The 26,533-nt window shown below is 42.7% G+C and overlaps 1 protein-coding gene across 4 annotated transcripts in view; it reads left to right on the forward strand.

Annotated features, from left to right (window-relative positions):
- The window catches only part of LOC124035646 (potassium voltage-gated channel subfamily C member 1-like), a 51,219-nt gene extending 34,087 nt beyond the window's left edge, over positions 1 to 17,132 (forward strand). Inside the window, exons 3-4 of one of the 4 annotated variants that reach the window (XM_046349205.1) lie at positions 8,340 to 8,654; positions 14,793 to 17,132. In XM_046349205.1, coding sequence (XP_046205161.1) covers positions 8,340 to 8,654; positions 14,793 to 14,908 — 431 coding nt within the window. In that variant the 3' untranslated portion in view covers positions 14,909 to 17,132. Of the gene's footprint in view, positions 1 to 8,339; positions 8,655 to 9,961; positions 14,331 to 14,792 lie in introns of those variants that run through there. The other 3 variants (XM_046349204.1, XM_046349206.1, XM_046349207.1) reach the window with 3 other exon arrangements.
- Positions 17,133 to 26,533: the final 9,401 nt, after the last annotated feature.

Genomic DNA, 26,533 nt, shown 5'->3' on the forward strand with positions numbered 1-26,533 from the left:
TCGATCCATAACGGATTACTCTATAGAGTTTCGCACTCTTGCTGCCTCCAGTAACTGGAACGAGCAGGCGTTGCTCGCTCGTTTTCTGGAGGGACTCCACGCTAAGGTTAAGGATGAGATTCTCTCTCGGGAGGTTCCATCCAGCGTGGATTCTTTGATTGAACTCGCTATTCGCATTGAACGACGGGTAGACCTTCGTCACAGAGCTCATAGAAGAGAGCTCGCGTTAACTGTGTCTCCCCTCTCTCCGACACTACCATCTTTCCCCACTGACTCTGGTGTTGAGCCCATGCAGCTGGGGGGTATTCGCATTTCGACTAAGGAGAGGGAACAGAGAATCACCAACCGCCTCTGTCTCTATTGCGGTTCCGCTGGTCATTTTGTCATTTCATGTCCAGTTAAAGGCCAGAGCTCATCAGTAAGCGGAGGGCGACTGATAAGCGCTACTAGACGGTCCTCTCCGTCAAGTACCTGTACTACTATGTCGGTCCATCTACGCTGGACCGGTTCGGGTGCTACATGCAGTGCCTTGATAGACTCTGGGGCTGAGGGTTGTTTCATGGACGAAGCATGGGCTCGGAAACATGACATTCCTTTCAGACCGTTAGACAAGCCTACGCCCATGTTCGCCTTAGATGGTAGTCATCTTCCCAGTATCAGATTTGAGACACTACCTTTAACCCTCACCGTATCTGGTAACCACAGTGAGACTATTTCTTTTTTGATTTTTCGTTCACCTTTTACACCTGTTGTTTTGGGTCATCCCTGGCTAGTATGTCATAATCCTTCTATTAATTGGTCTAGTAATTCTATCCTATCCTGGAACGTTTCTTGTCATGTGAAGTGTTTAATGTCTGCTATTTGTCCTGTTTGTTCTGTCCCCTCTTCTCAGGAGGAACCTGGTGATTTGACAGGAGTGCCGGAGGAATATCATGGTCTGCGCACGGTCTTCAGTCGGTCCAGAACCAACTCCCTTCCTCCTCACCGGTCGTATGATTGTTGTTCTGATCTCCTCAAGAAGCGTTTTGCATCCGTTCCTATCCTTGTTGCACCTGACGTCACTAAACAGTTTATTGTTGAGGTTGACGCGTCGGGGGGTGGGCGTGGGAGCCATTCTGTCCCAGCGCTCCGATACTGACGATGGGGTCCACCCTTGTGCGTATTTTTCTCATCGCCTGTCACCGTCGGAACGTAACTATGATGTGGCTAACCGCGAACTGCTCGCCATCCGTTTAGCCCTAGGCAAATGGCGACAGTGGTTGGAGGGGGCGACCGTTCCTTTTGTCGTTTGGACTGACCAAAGGAACCTTGAGTACATCCGTTCTGCCAAACGACTGAATGCGCGTCATGCTCGTTGGGCGTTGTTTTTCGCTCGTTTCGAGTTTGTTATTTCTTATTGCCCGGGTACTAAGAACACCAAGCCTCATGCTTTATCCCGTCTCTTTAGTTCTTCTGTGGCTTCTACCGATCCCGAGGGGGATCCTTCCTGTTGGGCGTGTTGTCGGGTTGACAGTCTGGGGAATTGAAAGACAGGTTAAGCAAGCACTCACGCACACTGCGTCGCCGCGCGCTTGTCCTAGTAACCTTCTTTTCGTTCCTGTTTCTACTCGTCTGGCTGTTCTTCAGTGGGCTCACTCTGCCAAGTTAGCTGGCCATCCCGGCGTTCGAGGTACTCTTGCTTCTATTCGCCAGCGGTTTTGGTGGCCTACTCAGGAGCGTGACACGCGCCGTTTCGTGGCTGCTTGTTCGGACTGCGCGCAGAATAAGTCTGGTAATTTTTTTTCTGCTTCTGCTCCTGGTCTTGCTGGGTCTCAGTCTGTTCCCTGCCATCGCATCTCTCCTGTTCTTGTTCCTGCCCTTGCTGTGTCTCAGTCTGTCCCTAGTTGTTACTCTCCTGGCCTGTTTGGTCCTGTTTGCTCTAAAGCTTTCAGTTCTCTACCCGTGTCTCATTTTTTTTTTAGAGTAGTACCCTAGTTTCCCTTTTTTTCGTTTTCCGTTACGGTCCTGAGGAGAGGAGTTGGGTTCTTTCTCGGGACGTGCTGGACCGTTTGTGATCTATGATTTCCTCCGTTGCCGCCAGTGTTCCTCCTCGAGAGCGCCAGGAGGCGCTCGGTGAGTGGGGGGGGGTACTGTCATGTTTTGTCTTATATTGTCTTGTCATTATGCTTTCCCTTCTGTTCGTTTCCCCCTGCTGGTCTTATTAGGTTCGTTCCCTTTTTCTATCCCTCTCTCTCTCCCTCCCTCTCTCTCCTCTCTCTATCGTTCCGTTCCTGCTCCCAGCTGTTCCTCATTCTCCTACTCACTCATTTAGTCTTTTCACACCTGTTCCGTATCTTGCCCTCTGATTAGAGTCCCTATTTCTCCCCTTGTCTTCCGTTTCTGTCCTGTCGGATCCTTGTATATTGTTCGCCGTGCTGTGTCTTGTTTCCCTCAGATGCTGCGTGTGAGCAGGTGTCTGAGTCTGCTACGGTCGGTGCCTTCCCGAGGCAACCTACAGTTTATGGTCGAGTCTCCAGTCTGTCCTCGTCACTACGAGTGGAATTAGTTTGTTATGTTTTGTTTTCTGCTCTGATTTGTCTAGGAGTATTGCCTATTTCCTTTACTGGAATAAAGACTCTGTTTTCACCAAGTCGCTTTTGGGTCCTCATTCACCTGCATAACAGCTTGGGCGAGTTGCTGTGGGAGGTGGAGGGCTGTTGATCAGGGTAGGGGTAGCCAAGTGGAAAGCATGGCCAGCTGTAGAAAAATGCTTCTTGAAATCCTCAATTATAGTGTATTTATCGGTAGTGACAGTGTTTCCTAACCTCAGTGCAGAGGGCAGCTGGGAGGATGTTCTCTTATTCTCCATGGACTTTACAGTGTCCCAGAACTTTTTTTGAGTTTGTGCTACAGGATGCAAATTTCTGCTTGAAAAAGCTAGCCTTAGCTTTCCTAGCTGCCTGTATATATTGGTTCCTAACTTCCCTGAAAGGTTGCATATCACGGGGACTATTCGATGCTAATGCAGTATGCCACACAATGTTTTTGTGCTGGTCAAGGGCTGTCAGGTCGGGAGTGAACCAAGCGCTATATCTGTTCTTGGTTCTAATTTTTTTTAATGGGGCATGCTTATTTAAGATGGTGAGGAAGGCACTTTTAAAGAACAACCAGGCATCCTCTACTGACGGGATGAGGTCAATATCCTTCCAGGATACCCGGCCCAGGTCGATTAGAAAGGCCTGCTCGCAGAAGTGTTTTAGATCGCTGAGATCTTGGTTGAAAACAGTAGAGGTGTATTTGGAGGGCAAGTTGGTTAGGATGATATCTATGAGGGTGCCCGTGTTTATGGATTTGGGGTTGTACCTGGTGGGTTCATTGATATTTTGTGTGAAATTGAAGGCATCTAGCTTAGATTGTGGGATCGCTGGGGTGTTAAGCATGTCCCAGTTTAGGTCACCTAGCAGCACGAGCTCTGAAGATAGATACGAGGCAATCAATTCAAATATGGTGTCCAGGGCACAGCTGGGGGCAGATGGTGGTCTATAGCAAGCGGCAACGGTGAGAGACTTGTTTCTGGAAAGGTGGATTTTTAAAAGTAGAAGCTCAAATTGTTTGGGTACAGACCTGGATAGTAAGACAGAACTCTGCAGGCTATCTCTGCATTAGATTGCAACACCACCCCCTTTGACAGTTATATCTTGTAGGAAAATGTTATAGTTAGGGATGGAAATTTCAGGGTTCAGAGGAGACTGTTTGAATGAGGCCTTCATAGTTGCATTGCTGTGAAGAAACCACTACTAAAGGACACCAATAAGAAGAATAGACTTGCATGGGCCAAGAAACACAAGCAATGGACATTCGACCAGTGGAAATTTGTCCTTTGGTCTGGAATCACTGTCTTTGTGAGATGCAGTGTGGGTGAACGGATGATCTCCGCATGTGTATTTCCGACTGTAAAGCACAGAGGAGGAGGTGTTATGGTGTGTGTGTGCTTTGCTGGTTACTCTGTCTGTGAATTATTTAGAATTCAAGGCACACTTAACCAACATGGCTACCACAGCATTCTGCAATGATACGCCATCCCATCTGGGTTGGGCTTAGTGGGACTGTCAATTGTTTTTCAACAGGACAATGACCCAACACACCTCCAGGCTGTGTAAGGGCTATTTTACCAAGAAGGAGAGTGATGGAGTGCTGCATCAGATGACCTGGCCTCCACAATCCCCCAACCTCAACCAAATTGACAATTTTGGGATGAGTTGGACCGCAGAATGAAAGAAAAGCAGCCAACAAGTGCTCAGCATATGTGGGAACTCCTTCAAGACTATTGGAAAAGCATTCCAGGTGAAGCTGGTTGAGAGGATGCCAAGAGTGTGTAAATCTGTCATCATGGCAAAGAGTGGCTATTTAAAGAATCTCAAATATAAAATATATTTAGATTTGTTTAACACTTTTTTGGTTACTAGATGATTCCATATGTGTTATTTCATAGTTTTGATGTCTTCACTATTATTCTACAGTGTAGGAAATAGTACAAATAATGAAAAACCCATGAATGAGGAGGTGTTCTAAAACTTTTGACCGGTAGTGTTTATATATATATATATATATATATCTTTTTTTAACAGCGAATGCCATTATTTCACAGTTAACTTGCACCAGTGATATTGCACTCTAGAAATTATCGCAATAAAAGAGACAGCCTGTTTGCCTGGAGACCTGTGTGTCTAACCTGTGTGACTCATAGGGGAAGTTGGACAAAGACAGCAGAGAGTAGGGGTTTCCCTCAGAGAACCTATCAATTTTCAGGAAGTCCCTTGGATGGATGATGACTGTGTTGCTCTTTCATGTTTTTCTGCTTGGATGACCAGGCCAGCTGTGGTGAGCACAAGCAGCTTTGGGGGGATTCTCAGTTACTCACAGGCTGATGTACTGTACATCGCTGACTCATAATAGGGTAAGGCCCAACTGATTCCATGAAATTCCCTCTTCTATGAAATAGTGTGAGTAGTGTGTATTTATGCCCTGCCACAAGGGCCTGAAGTGGCCATGAGTGCATCTGGTGATGGCTCCTTATTTACTGCCACATGTTAAGGCCAAGCATCATTCCACGCTACATCTATGACTAACACCCCTCTCAGCACTCACACACACACACACACACACACACACACACACACACACACACACACACACACACACACACACACACACACACACACACACACACACACACACACACACACACACACACACACACACACACACACACACACACACACACACACACACACACACACACACACACACACACACACACACACACACACAAACACTGCACCCCTCGCTCACTGGCTGTACTTCTGTTTGTAATAGAATCTTTTAACTTTATAATGAATGTTTTCCCTGGAGAGTTGTGATCCAAGATGTCCCACTAACAAGGTGTCTCTACTGATTAGATTCCAACAATACTATTCAGTGATAGTTATTTGTTTGTAACAAACACATTTAGATTACCTTGACCTCTATCTGCACCTTTACTTTGCAGCCTGTCAGATGGCGTCTACACGCTGAGCTATCAGGGCCTGTCATCTGACCTGACTCCTCGCAGAGAGAACAACCAGAGGTGACATAATGACTTGTCTGCTGGAGGAGAGAGGAAAAACATTAACAAGGGTCACACTTCCTGACTTTGCCTAGTCATATGATACAGGATGTGCCTAAGTCTCATTACTTCTATGATCTTGACCAATGAGAGTTAGAGTTTCACCAGGCACTGCCATAATGTACGTTCTCTGGAGGTGGTAAAAACAATGATTGTTTTCACCTTCCCAACATCCTATCTCATTCTTAATGTCTCATTTATTAAATTTTTCTCCAATCTTTTTTCTGTGCCAATGCATGTTGCCATGACAACAGTGTCCAAGCAACGCACATTGCACAATAGGACTCAGGTTCTGCCACGAACTGCAGCTATTCACTTGCTTCTCCTATTATTCACACTGGGCTGCAAAGCAGAATGATGGAATATGCAGCCAATCTGAAACTCATTTAGCACCCAATCAGAAAACAGTTTGACCAGCTCATCAATGGCTCAATGGCATCAATGGCTCATCAGTGGTAATTTAACAGACAGACATTAGAGCAACACTTTACATTACATGGGCAGTATTCCAAAGTTACTATAAGGGATACATGTATGTAATAACACATGAATACACACACATTCAGGAACATGCTGAGCATGGGCCCTCAAGATGGGTTGGGTTCAGCTCAGGGGGAAATGAATAATGCACGTTGTGATTCTGGCACATGAGTTGGCATTCTCTATATATGGCCTCCCATGGAGTGAGAACTCTGTCTGAGTCCTCCAGTCTTTGAACATGAGGCATGGGCTGTTTGATTAGGATGAGGAATAGACTAGGATTGCCAAATATGCAATGCATCAATGTACTTTTTACAGCAGTCTACACTATCTATGGAGCTCACTTTCTCTGAATAAGAGAGCTGGGAAAGGTTACATAACTTTTAAAATGCTGTACTGTACTCCTCATAAAGCTGGTCCCTTGAGCAGCTGATGTGATCGACACACACACACACACACACACACACACACACACACACACACACACACACACACACACACACACACACACACACACACACACACACACACACACACACACACACACACACACACACACACACACACACACACACACACACACACACACACACACACACACACACACGTAGCTGCTTGCTTATTTGTGACATCCATTACTTTGTTGCATACTTGAATATGGTGTGTGCTTATTGTTTCTAAGTTTAAACAGATGAACACATCCATTTTTACTAATCAATGTCAGAACACACAGACAAACATTAAGGGACCAGTGGGGAGTTGACCCAGTGAAATGCCATTGGAATGACTATGAGAGTGCAGCTCCAGTCAGCAAGCCAGTGCAGTAAAAAACAACAACTCTGAAATGGCTGTCATCATTTATTCAGTGAGCTGTTTTTAACCACATGTGCAACACAGACACTTCTTGACCAGGTCCGCTAAATGACATACAGTATCTCGCTGTATATCTCTTCTGTGGTTGTGCAGTGTGGCAACACATTTGAATGAGAAGTGATGAGTATGGTTCTGCGAGAAATGTTGTTAGTGCAGTAGAAAGTAGAGAGTAAGATGGTTTCAGGCTGTAGTGATGGCTGACCAAAATGACCAGAATGCATCATGCTTCTTTTGGAAGTGTTGTCCTCCACGATGCCAGTGATGGACAGATCTCAGAGATATGGTCATTACTGCTGTGTCATCTTTACTCTCCCTCTCTTTCCCGTAAAGAGGCACCATCTGGACAAATCCTCTGCCACTCCATCACATCAGATATGCACGATTACCAGGCCAACAGCCAATCAATAGAGCCCATGAATTGGATACAGATATCCAAAAGATGAATGAGGGGATGAGAGGGGGATGAAAAAAAGACAAAAGTCAACAGGGATAGCGAGAAGGGGAGGAACAGAGAGGGAAAAAGTGAGGGAGTTAAAGAATGGTGTCTGTTCATTGAACTATTCTGTTGAAAGTGACTCATCTCCCACTCTCTCTCCCTGTCTTCCTCTCCCTCTATCCCAGAGGGTCTGCGTCACACATACAATGGCTGTGTGTGGCTGGCTAGGGTCTGTGTGCTGCCTGCTGCGCTGACAAGAGCAGATGGATTACTGTAATGTGTAATGGGGTGAAGCATCAATTCAGCAGAGATACCATTGCTAATATCTGCAAGTGTTACCCACAAATAATGTTTTACTACAGCGGTGACAGTGGTGGTCTGGGATGTGTGGTTCAGTCTGGAGATGTAATGCTTATAAGGCCCACGAGGTATGACATGTGAGGCCTGGATGATCAAATGGTAGTGTTTCCTGTTCCATTGTTTTGAGTTGGTCATGTACAGAAGGTAATGGCTTAGAACTCCACTACCTTTACTTACCATACTGAAGATGAAGAATTGTGTGGCTCTATGGTTATTTTATTGACCTGTAAATAGTCACTGCTTTGTCTGGAAAGGCAGGTGGTACATTTCCAGGACCGGAGCTTGCTAGTTTTGAGAGTGAGGGATTTGGGAAACCAAAGAAAGCAGATATTCTGTGCCAAATTGAGCAGCAAGTCTGAAGAGTTTTTGTTTGTTTAAGCTCCAGTGGATGGGATTTGGGGCAGTTGGGAAAGGTCAATGTTTATTTGACATTTGAAAAAGTTCAGATAAAAAAAACAGCCATGCTTGCACACAAATGGAGGTGCTGACACATCCTCTTCCACACCATTGAGGAATCACCACTAAGTTCTTCTCCCTCTGTTTCAGCTCCACAAGCTGTTTTTCAAGATCCCAAAGTGAACGGGGAAACGTCCAAGGAGTCAGCCAAGAGAGCAGCCAAGGAGTTAACCAAGGAGTCAGCCAAGGAGTCAGCCAAGGAGTCAGCCAAGGAGTCAGCCAAGCAGTCATCCAAGGAGGCAGAAAAAGCAGCACTGGCCAATGAAGACTGTCCCCACATAGACCAGATCATGTCACCTGACGACGGCCAGATCTTAAGCCCTATTGACCGGTCCGAGCAGCAGCCCTGCTTCCTGCTGGCCATGGGCGGGCGGCCAGGCCACACAGCGGCCAGAGTCAGGAAGGGTACGTAATATGACACACCTAGACACAGGCCCTACATCGGGGCACACATCCCAGAGCTTAAATCCAGGGTACAACTTCCTCAGGGAACACATTTCAGGGAACACATTTCAGGGAACACATCTCAGGGAACACACCCCAGGGAACACACTTAGAGTCAAGCACAAACACACTTTCATGTGTACTCAGGGAGGAGAAACGGCACAGCTGTACTGTAAGTCACAAAAAGACACTTTAGAGAGCACACACATAGTTTTTGTTGTTGCTTTCTCACAGTAGGTCTTGTCTTTACTATCTTTGTCTATACAGCTTCCAACACAGACAAATTTCGGTCCCCCACCCACATACTACTGCTGAGCGACACAACATCTGCCAAGTCGCAGTTGTAAATGAGAACTTGTTCTCAACTGGCCTACCTGGTTAAATAAAGGTGTTCTCAACTGGCCTACCTGGTTAAATAAAGGTGTTCTCAACTGGCCTACCTGGTTAAATAAAGGTGTTCTCAACTGGCCTACCTGGTTAAATAAAGGTGTTCTCAACTGGCCTACCTGGTTAAATAAAGGTGTTCTCAACTGGCCTACCTGGTTAAATAAAGGTGGCCTTTAAATAAAGGTGTTCTCAACTGGCCTACCTGGTTAAATAAAGGTGTTCTCAACTGGCCTACCTGGTTAAATAAAGGTGTTCTCAACTGGCCTACCTGGTTAAATAAAGGTGTTCTCAACTGGCCTACCTGGTTAAATAAAGGTGTTCTCAACTGGCCTACCTGGTTAAATAAAGGTGTTCTCAACTGGCCTACCTGGTTAAATAAAGGTGTTCTCAACTGGCCTACCTGGTTAAATAAAGGTGAAATAAAACAACAACAAAAAACATCATCCCCAACATTCTTATTTGGCATTTGGACGCTAGCCTTTTTCTCTGTCCAACTCTTCTCTCTCTCTTTCATTACTTTCATTTATTTTCTTCCGCATTAAATAAGTTACTGACCAAATATATAAACAAATCACCAATTAGTGGTCTTGTTTTTATGTTTTGGGATTTTCTTGAAAATGTTTCTTTACGTTACCCTGCCAACCCTCCTCTCCATCTCTGTGTGTTCTATACTCTCCATTTGGTTTGTTCACCATCACCGAGACTATCACACTGCCCCCTGGGCCAACCTTAACTTTCCCGTTTTCTGTTTTTCTCTGTTGTATGTTTGTTTTTCCTTGTTTATCCTCCACTCATTGTCTGATCTGTTTGTTCCTCCCTCCATCACTCCCCCCTTCATCATCCCCCCCCCCATCCTTGACTTGTGTCTAATTGGCCGTTAGCTGGCTCTTCCCAGGGGAGGTCACTGGCGGAGCCGGCGCACCCATGCCCACCGCTCGGCCCCCAGGGCCCCCAGGGCTACCCTCTGCTGCAGCTAGCTGGGTGGGTATGTGGCCAAGAGGACGGCCATGCCACACTCACAACCTGACGCCCCAGCCTCTAACACTAAAGAATAGCACAATAAAATAATTGCCTTGTTCACCACACCGAGAGAGCCTTACTATCCTTATGCTCTACAATAACATCAGGCCTTCATCATATCCTCTAGTCTACAGTTACACCAGGCAAAGGCAGGACAAGTGCAAGCCAAAGGCTTCTATGATGAATCAACTCTGAAAAAGAAGAAGAAAAAGCTGCTTCCACAATTGTTTCAGTATCAAACTATAATGCCTGTGTCATCCGCAGCTTCTTAAATTAGCTGCTTTGAGCGTAGGGAGATGAATCACAAGCACATAATACTGTATATTGTTGTCATGGGCTAATAGCATTGCTAAATCTCACCTGCCATCATCCCCAGCCAAGTTCCCAGACACTAGCTAAGACAGAACCTGCTACAGCCTCCATACAGTATACAGTTTCACATACTTATCCTGCCTCTTCTAGTGCACAGTGGAGCTTTTTTTTTGGTCGAAAGGTCACACATTCCCACTGTCTCCCATTGTGAACCGCTCTTTGTGAGCATGATCTGTTTAGGATGGACAAGTTCAGTGACTCTCAAGAGCCATAACACAAACACAACAGTAATCCACTGTTTCCACGTCATGAGACTGATCCATTACATGAATCAAGTAGAATGATCACTAACAGTAGCTAAGAGTACACATGCCCTCACTGTTGTATATTCTATGTAATGTCATAAGGTGAATGCACCAATTTGTAAGTCGCTCCGGATAAGAGCGTCTGCTAAATGACTTAAATGTAAATGTAAATGTAATGTGTTTATGAATGTGCTTCTGAGTGTGTGTACAGTATGTCTGCGACTGTGTCTGTGTGTGATTGTCTATGTATATGTTGCCAATGGAAAGTGAACCTGTTTCTCTGTTGCTCCCTGTTGGCATGTGTTGTGCTTGTCTTTTAACTCAACACTGCATGTCCTGTCCAGCTGATGGTTGGCATTGGAGAGGAAATGTAGCTGGTGGTAAGGGGTGAAGTATGGTGAGGAATAAGAGAGGCCACATGGTATTACAGTATATGACAAGCATTGTGAGAAGGAAGACGTACATTTTCAATAGCGTCCTACCTCTTGTCTAACACTGAATAACTTCAGCAAATAACTATTTTTATATCATTGCTTTACAAATAGATGACAGGCTATTGTTGTTAAATAACAGCATGTCATAAGATTATGTAACAAGATCACTATATAATTGGACTGCAGTAGATACATGTTGAAGTCTAGCTGAATATGGCTCTGTGCCAGCACTCTTATAAACAGTATTACAAAGCAGACAGGAAACTGTCAGTCTCTCTTCTCCATTTCATATTGTTAACCACAAAATGATCTTGATGTTGAACTAGCTGAATAAGCGTCAGATAAGTGTTAGTGCCTGGAGCCAGAATGGCTGCTGGGCTCTCAACCCTGCTAGAAAATACATTGATGTGCATTCTTTCCGAGCCGTGCCTCACCCTCACCCCCCCCCCTCCTCCAACTGCTCTCTGCATGCTTCCAAGACCTTAATCAAACAGAGAACGCATGAATGGTAATACGTGTGTACAATTGGCCGTGATCAATATAATAGATTTTGAAAAAAGAGTGAAAGGAAATTATTTGAAAGATAAAGCATACTGTTACACTACACCTCGGAAACTCTGTCTCTCCCCAAACAAAGGTTACCAAATGCTTTATAGCCTTAGCACCATTGCCGGCATGGGGGGCTGGTACTAGAGTGGTGTCAGTCTCTGCAGGGCCCTGCAGCCCACGTAGTGTCCCGTAGTACTCTGTAGACATGGATCAGTGACACAGGTCTCCTGGGGTCCCCTCTAAACCTCTGCCCTTCTCCCTGTTACCCACCCACAGGAACCCCATCTGCAGCTAGCTCCTGTTCCACCGTGTTGTATCGGTCTGTTCCATTTTTGTCCCCTGGACTTTGCTGTCCGTCTTCAGCTTTTCGCTTCCGTCTCTTCTTTTTTCTGTGGTTATCTATCTGTGTTGCTTGTTCTCTGTCTCTGTAAACTGTAAACTTCTCAAAACTGATCATGGGAAGAGAGTCTTTAATACCAGAAATATTGCATTTTGACATCCATAGGAAAGAGCAGGTTAGCTCAGGTAGATTCCAAAAGATCTGAAACCCTACACCTATGAATGGGAGATCATAATCTCTAAATACTCTTGTGTGGCTTTTCCCCATCCAAATGGGGAAAAGGACCCAGCTGTAAATATTCACTGTAGGTGAAGTACTCTAACACTTAAATTATTGGAACCTAGTCTTGTTTTTATTGAAGGCAAACCATCAATAGATTCAGTAGTAAATATATATATTTTTGCTTATCTATATTCTATTTCACAATACTTTTTTACAAGGTAAAGAATGTATCTTCCCACCACAAGCACAACCACAAAGTAGCTACTTCAAAGACAAGTCCAATTTTCCCAGTTTTGGTTGACTTCTTCTCCCGTTCTGCTCTTCTGTCTTTTATTCTGTCGATCTTCCTATCCTGCTACAATCCTGTCTTTCTCTGTTGGTGTGGCTCCCCCTCAGGGACATGGTGTGCATGAACACAGCTCCGACCCAACAGATAGTTAGCCCAGTCACACACTCTTTTCCTCTGCTGTCCTCTCAGCTTGTCTCTTTCTTTCACTTCTCTGTATCTCTGTCCCTTGTTTTCTCTCCCTCTCCTGGATCACCACGGAGCAAGTTTTTTATTTATTTTTTAAAACATTTGTTAGAGGTCCTCTTCCTCTGTAACCCCCCCCCCCCATTGTCTTACTTTTCTCAAATGCATCCATCCTTTTGAGAATGACCATTGACTGGCTGATGCTGAGCAACCCAACCCTCCCGTGTATTCTCTACCACAGATCCCTGTAAAGAGGAGACTGTCTTAGTTAAGTATATGCAGGCAGAAGTTCTCAGAGTGACCTGAGGGGGGCGCACCACAGTCTGACTGAGTGGGAGAAACCAACGCTTTGGGAGAAATCCCCCTCTCCAACATTTCTTGATTCCACGGATGGAGGGCTTGACAGGGCCACATTCACAGTGAGGAAGAGAAACAGTAGATACAGAGGTTTCTTACAGTGAGCTCACCCGTCTCACTTTGGAGGACAGGTTTTCTCTCAAACATCAAGATCGAAGAAGTCCTTTTTGCTTTTCTTCGTTGTTGTTTTTGTATGGACTTTTTCTCAATGAAGAACTGTAGGACGACAGAAAGACAAATAACAAAGGAACATTGGTCTGACATCTTGGCCTGAATGGCCAGAAAGGGTGGAATGAAATCAATAAGTAGAGGACAATAAGAATAACTGCTAATGGCATTTATGTCACCCAATACCATCAGTTAAACATGACTCTTTTTATTTAGCATGAGTTGCATGGTGGACTAGTAAAACATAAAAAATAAACTATAGCTATTACGACTATCCGTATGAAGAATATATTTTTCTTTTAACGATTCCTCACTTTTGCATACAATTTATGTAGCCAGACTATTAAGGTGTTCAATGAGAGAGTGTTTTCTTCTCACATTTCTTCCTATTCTTCTTTGTGGTACAGAGTACATGTTACCTGGCAGCTCTGGTCATATTGACCACTATTTCATAACTAGAGACTTGAAGAAAGATGGAGAATATACATATTTCAGCAAGCTCTCTATTTTGTGAAAAGCTAAAATAACGTTTGACCTTGTTTATGTTGGCATGCTTGTGATCCTGGATCTTACTGAGAAGAATCATTTAGGCTAAATTAGTAATCTATGTTTCTGTCTACTGCTATACGTATTGATGTATACGATCAATTATTTATGGAGAACTTATCATAGTGAACCATTGTTACTCTCACATACTAAATATATAATTTGAACAGTGTTATTTTTTTTAAAGAGAACTAGAAAATAAATCATAAAGAATCTGGTTGAGTCAGGATGTGTCTGACCATCTTTCCCCAACAACCTTTAGCTACTATGAAAGCAGCAAAAATATGTGTATATTTTAAAATATAAAATCATTATTTGCAATTAAGAACATGGGGGAAAATCAACTGCATGCACAATGTTATGCAACATGAAATCAATAGGAAAAAAGGAGTTCAAGAATACAACTCTAGCATGAAATAAATTTTGTATGAAACCTGTCAGAAGGGTCTGTATTTCATTGAATGGATTGAATGTATATGAATGTATATGAATGTATTTCTCCCTTTCTCTCCTCTGGTGTACCAAGCTTGTTGGAAACCAAAATGAAGTGAATGGGAGGTCTTAAACAGGAGTGAAATCAAGTCTGAACCCAGAGTGGCCTGAAAGATGCATGGCAGAATGCACAGCATGTTGACGACTAAACCCTCAACAACATCTAAAGGGGATTATAAATGATAGCATGGTTTGAACATACTCATAAACTTCCCTTTAAAACAACCTCTTTATACAGACGGTCTACATTTTGAGGTGTGATGCATTGGCTAAGCATGGGTGAAGCATGATCAAACTAGCTGGTTTACCATGGGATGCCAGCCCGGCAACACACATTGAATTCCTCTAATGTTATCTCATCTCTACCCCTCCCTCTGCACTTTGAGCATCATCCACCATTAACTCTCACCCAAGCCCTCGCCCAGCAGGCCCTCGCCCAGCAGGCCCTCGCCCAGCAGGCCCGGGTAATAACACTTCTGTCTCTCTTCTCTCTAGCATCCCGCCCAGGCCGGGCCAGGCGATCACAGAACACAGACCAGTCAGTCTGTGTTATGAACCATGGTGTCCCAACCACACTGTGTGTGGGCCACAACGTCCCATCCCACGACTGATAATGCTCTTAGTCTGTTTGTTGTACATAGATGACCAGTGCCAGGGGGGTGCGGACGTGGACAGCTGGGCATGCTGCCAGGCCCTGCCCAGCCTTAAATGTCACCCAGAAGAGTTGTGGTTCTCACACCTTTCTCATTGGCTGCTGTACCTATGACTGGTTGATTTCATGCTGTACACACTTGAGTAAGAATGAACGTTGTGTGTGTGTCTTTGTGTGTGCGTGTGTGCGTACTTGTGTGTGTGTTTTTTGAAGTTTGTTTGTTTTCTATAAGTGTTGCATATCTGCTTCTCGTCCTTGTGTCTGACTTCATGTAACTATGTTGGAGAAATAATCAAGTGTCATGTTGACCCCAGTAACACAGTCATTTTATCCCTGAGTTAAAACTTGCCAAATACTTGTTTTCAGGCTGTTTTTGTCACACCACATCTGAGTTGCCTTTTTTAGATATTTACTAATTGAGGAATGTTGAATGCCATCACTTTCTACACATTGAGGTTTGAGTGTAAGAAAAAAACGAATTCAGCAAAGTGATCATGACTGCAACAGTGACGTCTGTTTATGTCCTAAAATGTCACTTGCCCTAAATTCAGCTGTAGTTGTGCTTTCAATTAGTTTGTTATCCCCAGTTATACAAAGAATCGACGCATTTCTTGACGAAATATGTATTGGCTGTATGGTACAAAGGTTTTGATATGCATGTACTTAATGTACAGTATGTGACCATGAGACTAACAGAGATCAAGCACTCATATAAGTCATTGCAAAACTGGTTTTGATGGGATAAGAACAAAATGATTACCCATGTTGTAACTACCTAGTAGTTGGTTGGTTTCCGAACTCTCTTTCAACAGTACTGTATGTGTTACACTATTTCCACACTGTTTTCACAAGCGTATGTTTTCACAAGCTTTGGGCCTTGCTTTTCTAGTTAGCTATAGAATATGGACTAATATCTCCTTTGTCACCTGGCTTAATGTGTCAAAGAGCCAGGTTATTACCAATATGTTGCATGAGCAAGCTGTGGTACTAGATACCATTATTGGCATTGAGATGTGTAAGTGAGGGAGGCTGAGGAACAGTTTTCCACTGTTTCTATTCATTCAGTCTGAATGCCCATATTATAAAGAAAAAAATGCAGTTTGCTGCAAAGTCGTCACATTTTCCTTTTAACAACTCCCAGGGGGATTATTCACCACATGATTTCCTACATGGGATTTCAAAACACACAAAAGATGCATTAACCACATAGTTACTGAAGGTTGATAGCCTAATAATGGAATATATGACTAGTCTAGCAATACTAATAACCTCTTCATTTGGCTCACAAATGCTCTTAGCATAAGATTGCTGCCACAGACAATATGTACACTGCCTGTATAATAAACCATTCAACCAGCGCTCCAAACTAGACATCAGGTTAAACTATTGGGTTTAGTAGATAAGATCTCTTGCACTGAACAACAGACCAGTGTATTTCCTTATGTAGAACTTGAATTGAGAATATTTGCTCTTTAAATGTTGCTATTTAATCAGTAAGGGGTTGGGGTGCACATCTGCATAATGTAAAGCGTTTGTATTTCTAAAGTCCGTTTTTAGACCAGACTACTTAGCTAAGTTAATATGGTTAAAAGGAACCAGCTAAGTAAAGGCTTTCCTCCTATAGTGAAGTAGTCAACGTGGACATGAGGCTGTATTTACACACAACGACACTGCCATACCAATGCACACTTCTGATCTACAAATACAAACCTATCCCAGAGGTGGAGTGAAGCATGGAACAGTCCAGGCCACAATTATGCAACAGGGAGACTCCTCCCTCTTCAATGGTGCCATACTTAAGGGATCAGAGTGTTTACTAAACGTTTGCTATGGGAATTGCATGTTTTTTCCACAGTTATTTTTCTTAGCAGCAAACCACAGTACAGTATATCATATACTCCAACATCTGGTAAAATATATGCCAAATTAGGTAGAAAGATGTTCAGTAGTGAATGCAACTAACCAACCTTAGTGCTGAGGTTGGTTATTGTTTGAAGTTAGTGCTTGCATTAGAAGAGGTTTTAAGATGATAAAATAACTGCCTGTGTGAACATACGATGTGCATTGATCACACAACTCAGTCTATGTTGGAAGAATGCCAGCTGTTCGTTTTGATTTGTCCAGCCCCATCTGTCGACCAACACAGGTACATATTCTTATGTTCCCTTTCAAGATATGTATTCTAGCTGAGCTCTTCTGGATGGTCCTTACAAAAAGAACCACATAAATAAACAAATAAAATAAAAATAACAAATAAAAATTCATGAAATATGTTCTCTCTTTGAGTTTTGTACTTGTATGTTTTGTTTGAGTGAATAATTGATTGTTTTTTATTTCTCACAAACACACGTTTATCTGAACAGCGCATGTTTTGAATGTTTATTGCACGCATATACTCTCTGCATTCGGCTTGCTGCTCTGGCCCTGTTACCGTGGAAACCATCTGCACAGGAGGACACATCACAACATTGGAAAAATTACATTCACACGGGCGCACATGTAATCAGAGGATTGTGTCAGATCACCTTGAGAGAGGAGAGTCAGTCAGAGTAATCTGGTAAACATATACACATTTAGCCTAAGCAGTATCCAGACAAATACGATATGACCTCAGAGGTGCTGCACCTGAAAACAAACAGAGAAACTCTCCCACACATAGTCACACAAGCACACCTACAACGGTTGAGTCACTGTTAAAGTTACAAGAAACCCACAGTAGTAGTAAATGTTCCTGAAAAATAAATGTGGAGGCTGTGAGACAAGCAAAGCATATTCCCTGTATTAACCCATTGAACTTGGCAAGATAGTTTCTATTGTTTAGCTGTCACTACCATCAGCCTATCCAGATGATTTAGTGGTTCAGTGTACTCTATATGGCACTCTGACAATGGGCCAGGGCCAGAGGACTACTAGGGCTCTGCTATACAGCTACTGCAGCATAACAAGGCCTGTGAAACATTGGACTAGAATCTATCTGTGTGGCAATTACACTGTTTGTAAATTAGCTATTTAATCCCATTTGCGCGGCTGGTTCCATAATATGTTATTTTGAGTGTGCTGTACTGTGTTCACACACTTCATTTGGAATTGTATAAAAGTTCAGTTTCTCTTTTTTTTGATTACACTGAGGACATCCACCTGAGGATCCAAGGTTGTCTCGCTGTGTGTTTGCTGGGTTGTTTATTTCTTCGTGTCAGTATCTTCTCTGTATCGTTGCCAGATGTATCCCTAGATTAAATCACCAATGGACATGCAGGTGCAGTTATTGTATATGTTCCAGGTGTTTGGCTCTAATTTCAATTGAGTCCAGTGAATGGCTGAATACATTTGACTTGGAGGGCAGCACTGTGCAGTCCAGTGTTATTAGTTCCTTTCTGTGCTGGTGAGCTTTGATCATGGACAGGAAGGCCAGGTCTCCATCACTGGCAGAAATGGGCACCATGGCAACCTAGTTACCTAACAGGGCTTGTTACCAAGGCAACACAAGCATGATCATCTATCAAGGGCAGCACATTTTCCCACCCCTTTATTCTACATGATTTCCGTTATCTCTCTCTCTCTCTCTCTCTCTCTCTCTCTCTCTCTCTCTCTCTCTCTCTCTCTCTCTCTCTCTCTCTCTCTCTGTAGATGTTGCTTAGGGATCACAATGTCTGCCTTTTGTCTTTCTGTGTTTTCACATTGGCTATTGATATAATTTTCTTTACTTTGCTCATCTGTGGCTTAGCGTTCTCAATATCGTGTCTGTGTAATGTCATTATTGTGCTGCTGTACACACAAAGGTTTTTCTCATTTTTTGTAAGACCAAGAAAGGATTGACAGTGTCACACGTAGATTTACACATAACACAGACTATTATGCATGTCCCATTATAACAGGACACCTGCTGTACTGTTGGTAACTCTGTCCACATGGCTGCATATTTGATATAAAAACATATTGTACAACATACATACTGTACATACAATAAAAACACGTTTTCTTATTCTAAACTGCTCCCATAACTCTAAAAGCACTTTTACCACTTGCATGGCAACTTAAACAAGTTTGTCCCATGTTTTGTAGATACTCTATTAAAGTTACTGAGTAATTGCATTCTCTGGGCTGGGAGGGAAGGAAAGCAGGGAGAGGGAGCTAGAAGAGACTATCTCATCCCTTTTGCCAATTTCTGCACAATAAATAGCAGACTGGGTGGGAATTCCTATGGGCTGTAGCCTCAACGGCGCTGCCCATGCTGTCACAGACGTTATAATGGCACAGATATAAAGATGAGTCCTCTATCTAGCTCTATGCTGTACTGTAAGGACACAGGTTGCCGTTAGAGGGTGCTAGAGAAGAGGAGTACAGAGAGTGCAATAGCCAGGGAGGGACATAGCAGAACGTAGAAAATGAGATGGGAAGAAAGTGTTGTAGACCACGAAGAAGACCATGATTGAAGCCCATGGTAAGTTAAGTGTTTGAACCAGACTTGTGACTGTTGGCCTGGAATGAAATCTGGCACACACTGCAGTCCTCCAGGACCAGAGATGTCCATCCCTGTTATAAAGCGATGAAAATCTCACAGTTGAGTGTCTGTGTAGTAGCAGAGTTAGCATTAAACCATGATTAAACCTTTGTGGTTCCAGAACCTAATGCTGTCAGCAGTCACTTCATCTTCTTCCCCTGTCACACCATGCAGGAGAATGGAACAGGGGTCTCTGAAATTGTAATGCTAGGCAATTAAAACTTCACAACCATTTGGATAGGCCGGCCGGCGTGCAGGGCGGGTGATGGATATAAAGGAGGTTAGGGCAACCAAGGCTCCTAGAGAGCTATAAGGGGGAAATGTGAACCTGGAGCTAAATGAAGAAACCATGGAGAGGGTAAAAATAGACCAAAAATCTCAGACCAAGAGCCTGCAGAATCTGACCTGCTGCCAGAGCATGTTTGAACATGCTGTGGTCCTACTTTGGTCTTGTCAGGAGTTTAGATTAGTTCATACATAATGAGTGACAAGACAACTGTGTTTGTTTAACATTACTAGTTCTGATGTCTTTTGCGCCCAGTCAATTCCCAGTCAGAACCCAGTCAGCTGAATTTTGGATGTTTACGAGGCTTTGAGGCACATTTGATAGAACACGTCATTGGGGATTTATGTAATGCTCACTTATGAGAGGATAACCTCGACAAGGGCAAATATGGTGAATAAACACATATTCATGTTAAATGTATTGATCATCGTCCTTCCTTGAGTGTGGAGGCCATGGAGGTCACAGAGTGCTCATTCACTGTTGGTGTCATGTGTTCAGGGCAGAGATGGCAGGTGAAGACAAGGGCAGATCAGTAATGAATATACAGTAGAGGACTGGAACCCTGAGCATCTGTTGTTCATGACCATAAATATCTCACCTCAGTAGAGTTCCAGTAAAGTTCCAGATTTCTATTTGAGATTTTATTAGAATCCCCACTAGTCTTACTGGAGTCCGGCACATAATGAAAAAGACGTTACATACATGTCAGTACAAACACACAACAAGTAGGTCACATGGGGAGATGCATTGTGCTATGAGGTGTTGCTTCATTTGTTATTTTAAACCAGTTTTGCTGTTCACTTGAGCTATATAAGATGTGTCGTATCTTTGGCTATGCCGGATTAATTGATAAGACATGCTATTCTATAAAATAAGTTCTCCGTAATTAATATCACCTGATTGAGCTAATCATGTAAATGTAATTAACTAGAGAGTCGGGCACCACGAAATACTATTTATAGAACTGTTATCTTCCGAATAAACTCTTAAAGAACTAGTAATATTTTACATCACTAGCAGTCAACATTAATCTTCATTTTACTTCAATCTCATAATCTGAAAGTTGTAAATTATTTTATCTGCAAGAACCCTGGCTAACAATTTGAATCAGCAATACAAAACTAACTAATTACACAGAATTCACATACACACAATTAATCATAACTTGATTACAAATTACGTCATAAAGGAAAACGTCACTAGCGGGCGGAACAGATGTGACTGCTTGTTACACAAAGGAAAAGGGGCTGTGCTATCGTAAATACAGTATCTTATGCATTCTAAATTACCGCCAATTTGGAAAAGGAAAATGTTATAATTATTTACTCTGAGCTGCGCTTCAGTAGGTTGGTGGTAGATGGAAGGCCCTGTTGCCAAACCGAGTCCTCTGTCCTTTGAAGAATGTCTCTGGTTGTCAATTGGATACGTTGTAGTAACGTCATTGTGTGATAGACGGGATACTCTGTCTGTTCCTTCCTAACCTGCGTTTGCAGCTGCGGTCGCTAACTCAACAGCTAGGAGGTATCACTTCTGTAGTGAATAAGAGTTCAAAAGTTCATACCATTCGCAACCAAAGTTCATGCTGATGTTGGCTTTGCTCTGTCATTATTATCTGAACCATTCTGACATAGGACCGTCGCCCTCATATCCTCGGAACAGGAAGTTCTATTGTCGTCAAGGCTTTATATAGGAAGGGAGAAGAGGGCATGTTTGAAAAGTTTTATAGCCCATGTCTCTTCACAGAGGCGGGCCACTGAGTAAGCAGCCCTAACTTATGAAAACCCACATGTCACATTTTAGAAGATAAAATCACATTTCATCCCGTCAAAAATAATTTCATATTTAAACATTTAAATTGAACAACAATTCCATGTGAATCCGATAACTCTGATGTGTAGACTTTTTACTGTAGAGTTTATGTCATTGATGAGAATGTCTCAGATGACAACCGAACTGGCATCATATTCATTAAGTACCACCACATATGTTAAATTGCTCAGATTACCAGAATATAGTTCATTTCCCCCCACCTTCTGATGTTCCCAGAATCTCTATGTTAACCAAGGTTTTTTTTTAAATGTAACCTCAGTAGGGTAGAGAGAGGGAAAAGGGGGGAAGAGGTATTTATGACCGTTATAAACCTATCCCCCAGGCCAACGTCATGACAGATGGCATGGAGTTCTATGCAATCATGGCTCTGTATAATAATGTACGTTGACTTGAATTTGTTCTGCACATGGGGGCTGTGAAAAGACCCCTGGTGGCTTGTCTGGTGCGGTGAGTGTGTATTTGTATTTGTATTTATTATGGATCCCCATTGCTCTTCCTGGGATCCGGCAGAATTAAGGCAGTTATATAATTTTTAAAACATTACAATACATTCTTTACAGAATTCACAACACACTAAGTGTGTGCCCTCAGGCCCATACTCCACTACCAGATATCTACAACACAAAATCTATGTGTACCTGTGTGTGTATAGTGTGTATGTTATCATGTGTGTGTATGCATGTGTCTTTGCCTATGTTTGTGTTACTTCACAGTCCCTGCTGTTCCATAAGGTGTATTTTTACCTGCCTTTTAAATCTGATTCCACTGCTTGCATCAGTTACCTGATGTGGAATAGAGTTCCATGTAGTCATGGCTCTATGTAGTACTGTGCGCCTCCCATATCCTGTTCTGGATTTGGAGACTGTGAAGAGACCTATGGTGGCATGTCTTGTGGGGTATGCATGGGTGTCCGCGCTGTCTGCTAGTATTTTAAACAGACAGCTCGGTATCTTCAGCTTGTCAACACCTCTTACGAAAACAAGTAATGATGATGTCAATCTCTCTTCCACTTTGAGTGATTGACATGCATATCATTAATGTTAGCTCTCCGTGTACTTTTCCGTGCTGCCCTGTTCTGAGCCAACTGCAATTTTCCTAAGTCCCTCTTCGTTACACCTGACCATGCTACTGAACAGTAGTTCAGGTGTGACAAAACCAGGAACTTTAGGACCTGCCTTCTGATAGTGTTGTTAAGAATGCACAGCAGCGCTTTACTATGGACAGACTTCTTCCCATCTTACATGACTGTTGTATCAATATGTGTTGACCATGACGGTTTACAATCCAGGGTAACTCCAAGCAGTTTAGTCACCTAAACTTCCACGTTATTCATTATGAGATGTCGTTGAGGTTTAGGGTTTAGTGAATTATTTGTCCCAAATAAAATGCTTTTAGTTTTGGAAATATTTAGGACTAACTTATTCCTTGCGACAGCTGTCCCTGATTGAGAACCATACCCGGCAAAAACATAGAAACACAGAACATAGAGTTTCCCACCGAGTCACACCCTGACCAACCAAACATAGAGAATGAAAATATCTCTACGGTCAGGGCATGACACTTACTCAAAGCTAGTGGCATGTTGTTAGTAAAGATTGAAAAAAGCAAGGTGGCCTAAACAGCTACCCTGGGGAATTCCTGCTTCATTGCCATGTGTAAGTTGACTATGCAAACAATTTGGAATTTTCAACACATGAATGTTTCTTATAAAAACAAGATGCAGTCAGTCTTGCCTCAACTCTTAGCCAAGAGAGACTGGCATGCATAGTATTGATATGAGCCCTCTGGGCAAGCTGAAGGTTAACTAGGTCCTTATCTTTACAGATGTTGGGGCATAACAGTATGGAGGGAGTCATGTACAGCTATATAAAGACCTGTATAATCATGTGAAAACAATTCACATAGAAAAAGAGAGAACAGTGTGTCACACAAACACTATAGCAAATGCTGATTACTCACACACAAGAACATAACGTTTTACTGTCCTCCTGGTCTTCCCTATAAATTAATTTCTGGAGAGAGTTTCGGTATCTCTGGATGATGTCACATTCTATTATTTTTTTCTACTAGTTATCAAATCAAATTTTATTGGTCACATATTGTACACTTGTTTAGCAAATGTTATTGCAAGTGTAGCAAAATGCTTGTGCTTCTAGCTTTGACAGTGCAGTAATAGCTAACAAGTAATATCTAACAGTTTCACAACATAGAGTTGAAGTCAGAAGTTTACATACACCAGAGCTAAATACTTTTAAACTCAGTTTTTCACAATTCCTGACATTTAATCATATTAATCCAGTAAAAATTCCCTGTCTTAGGTCAGTTAGGACCACCACTTTATTTTAAGAATGTAAAATGTCAGAATAATAGTAGAGGGAAAGATTCATTTCAGATTTCTTTCTTTCATCACATTCCCAGTGGGTCAGACGTTTATATACACTCAATTATTGTTTGGTAGCACTGCCTTGATATGATTTAACTTGGGTCAAATATTTTGGGTAGCCTTCCACAAGCTTCCCACAATAAGTTGGGTGAATTTTGTCCCAGTCCTCCTGACAGAGCTGGTGTAACCAAGTCCGGTTTGTAGGCCTCCTTGCTCGCACACACTTTTTCAGTTCTGCCCACAAATTTTCAATAGGATTGAGGTCAGAGTTTTGTGATGGCCACTCCAATACCTTGACTTTGTTTGTCCTTTAGCCATTTTGCCACAACTTTGGAAGTATGCTTGGGGTCATTGTCCATTTGGAAGATCCATTTGCGACCAAGCTTTAACTTCCTGACTGATGTCTTGAGATGTTGCTTCAATATATCCACATCATTTCCCTTCCTCATGATGCCATCTATTTTGTGAAGTGCACCAGTCCCTCCTGCAGCAAGGCACCCCCACAACATGATGCTGCCACCCCTGTGATTCACAGTTGGGATGGTGTTCTTCGGCTTGCAAGCATCCCCCTTTTTCCTCCTAACATAACAATGGTCATTATGGCCAAACAGCTAGATTTTTGTTTCATAAGACCAGAGGACATTTCTCAAAAAAGTACGATCGTTGTCCCCATGTGCAGTTGCAAACAGTAGTCAGTTATGGTGGTTTTGGAGCAGTGGCTTCTTCTTTGCTGAGCGGCCATTCAGGTTATGTCGATATAGGACTTGTTTTACTGTGGATATAGATACTTTTGTAGCTGTTTTCTCCAGCATCTTCACAAGATCCTTTGCTGTTGTTCTGGGATTGATTTGCACTTTTCGCACCAAAGTACGTTCATCTCTAGGAGACAGAATGCGTCTCATTTCTGAGCGGTATGACGGCTGTGTGGTCCCATGGTGTTAATACTTGCATTACTCCCAAGGATGAATCACACTTGTGGAGGTCTACAATTTTTTCTGAGGTCTTGGCTGATATCTTGTGATTTTCCCATGATGCCAAGCAAAGATGCACTGAGTTTGAAGGTAGGCCTTGAAATACATCCACAGGCACACCTCCAATTGACTCAGATGATATTAATTAGCCTATCAGAAGCTTCTAAAGCCATGACATAATTTTCTGGAATTATCCAATCTGTTTTAAGTCACAGTCAGCATACTGTGTGTAAACTTCTGACCCACTGGAATTGTGATACAGTGAATTATAAGTGAAAATAATCTGTCTCTAAACAATTGTTGGAAAAAAATACTTATGTCATGCACAAAGTAGATGTTCTAACCAACTTGCCAAAACTATAGTTTGTTAACAAGAAATTTGTGGAGTGGTTGAAAAATGAGTTTTAATGACTCCAACCTAAGTGTATGTAAACTTCCGACTTCAACTGTATACCCAAAATACACGTAAATCTATGTAAGGAATGGATTAAGATTATATATACATATATGTCAGAGAGGCATTGAACTAAGATACAGTGGCATAGTATAGAGTACAGTATACACATATGAGATGAGTAATGTTAGATATGGAACATTTTTAATTTGGCTAGTGTTCCATTTCCTTAAAGTGGCCAGTGATTCCTAATCTATGTCTAGGCAGCAGCCTCTGATGTGCTGGAGATGACTGTTGTCAGTGGTGTAGTATAGAATACAATACAGTATATAGATATGAAATGGGTGATGCAATATGTAAACACAATTTAAAAGTGACTAAGATACCGTAGAATAGTGTGGAGTGCAGTTTATACACATGAGATGAGTAATGCAAGATACGGAACATTTTTAATGTGGCTCGTGATCCATTTCCTTAAAGTGGCCAGTGATTCCTAATCTATGTCTATACGCAGTAGGAACACACGTGACACACCTCTACCTCCCTCACCTCACCGATGCCATCACCGTCTCATACATCAGCCAAGGACATGAGAGAAATTAATGTGATTCCTTTTAAGGCTTTTATGTGACCTGTGTTTTCCATGTGACATACGTATGAGCACACATGCAGCTCCTAAGTGCCCCTGTCATATTAATCACAGTTATTGACTTGCAGGTGGCACGTATAACCTTTATTCATCTCATCCATCTCCAAGGCCTGGTAAAGTCAGACACATATCATGAATACAAAGAGTAGCGGAATGTACACACACACACATGCACACACACACACACACACCTGCATGCACAAATGCAGACACACAGAGGCATAGGCAGGGCCGTGGACACTGACATGTACAGTATCAGCTCATATAAATACACACACATTTCACACACATTCTCCCTTTTAAATCAACCTATATGCAATCATCTGAGTTGAGGGCGGGCGACACTTCTCTTTAATTATATTCTCTTTCTCTCTCATCGGCAATGCCTATTCAACATGACCAAACTAACATGTCTTCAGTGTTTGCAAAAGTATATCCTAGGAGTATGGAGGAAAATCATTATCACAGCAGTGAGATAGAGGACAGCACAGGCCAAGGCTCCAGGTCCAATTCTCCAGTCTACCTCACCTGATCCTGCATCAAACCACATTATGGCTTCATGTCCATCCT

This window comes from Oncorhynchus gorbuscha, linkage group LG05, assembly GCF_021184085.1.
Source record: "Oncorhynchus gorbuscha isolate QuinsamMale2020 ecotype Even-year linkage group LG05, OgorEven_v1.0, whole genome shotgun sequence".
In the NCBI taxonomy this organism is placed as follows: domain Eukaryota; kingdom Metazoa; phylum Chordata; class Actinopteri; order Salmoniformes; family Salmonidae; genus Oncorhynchus; species Oncorhynchus gorbuscha.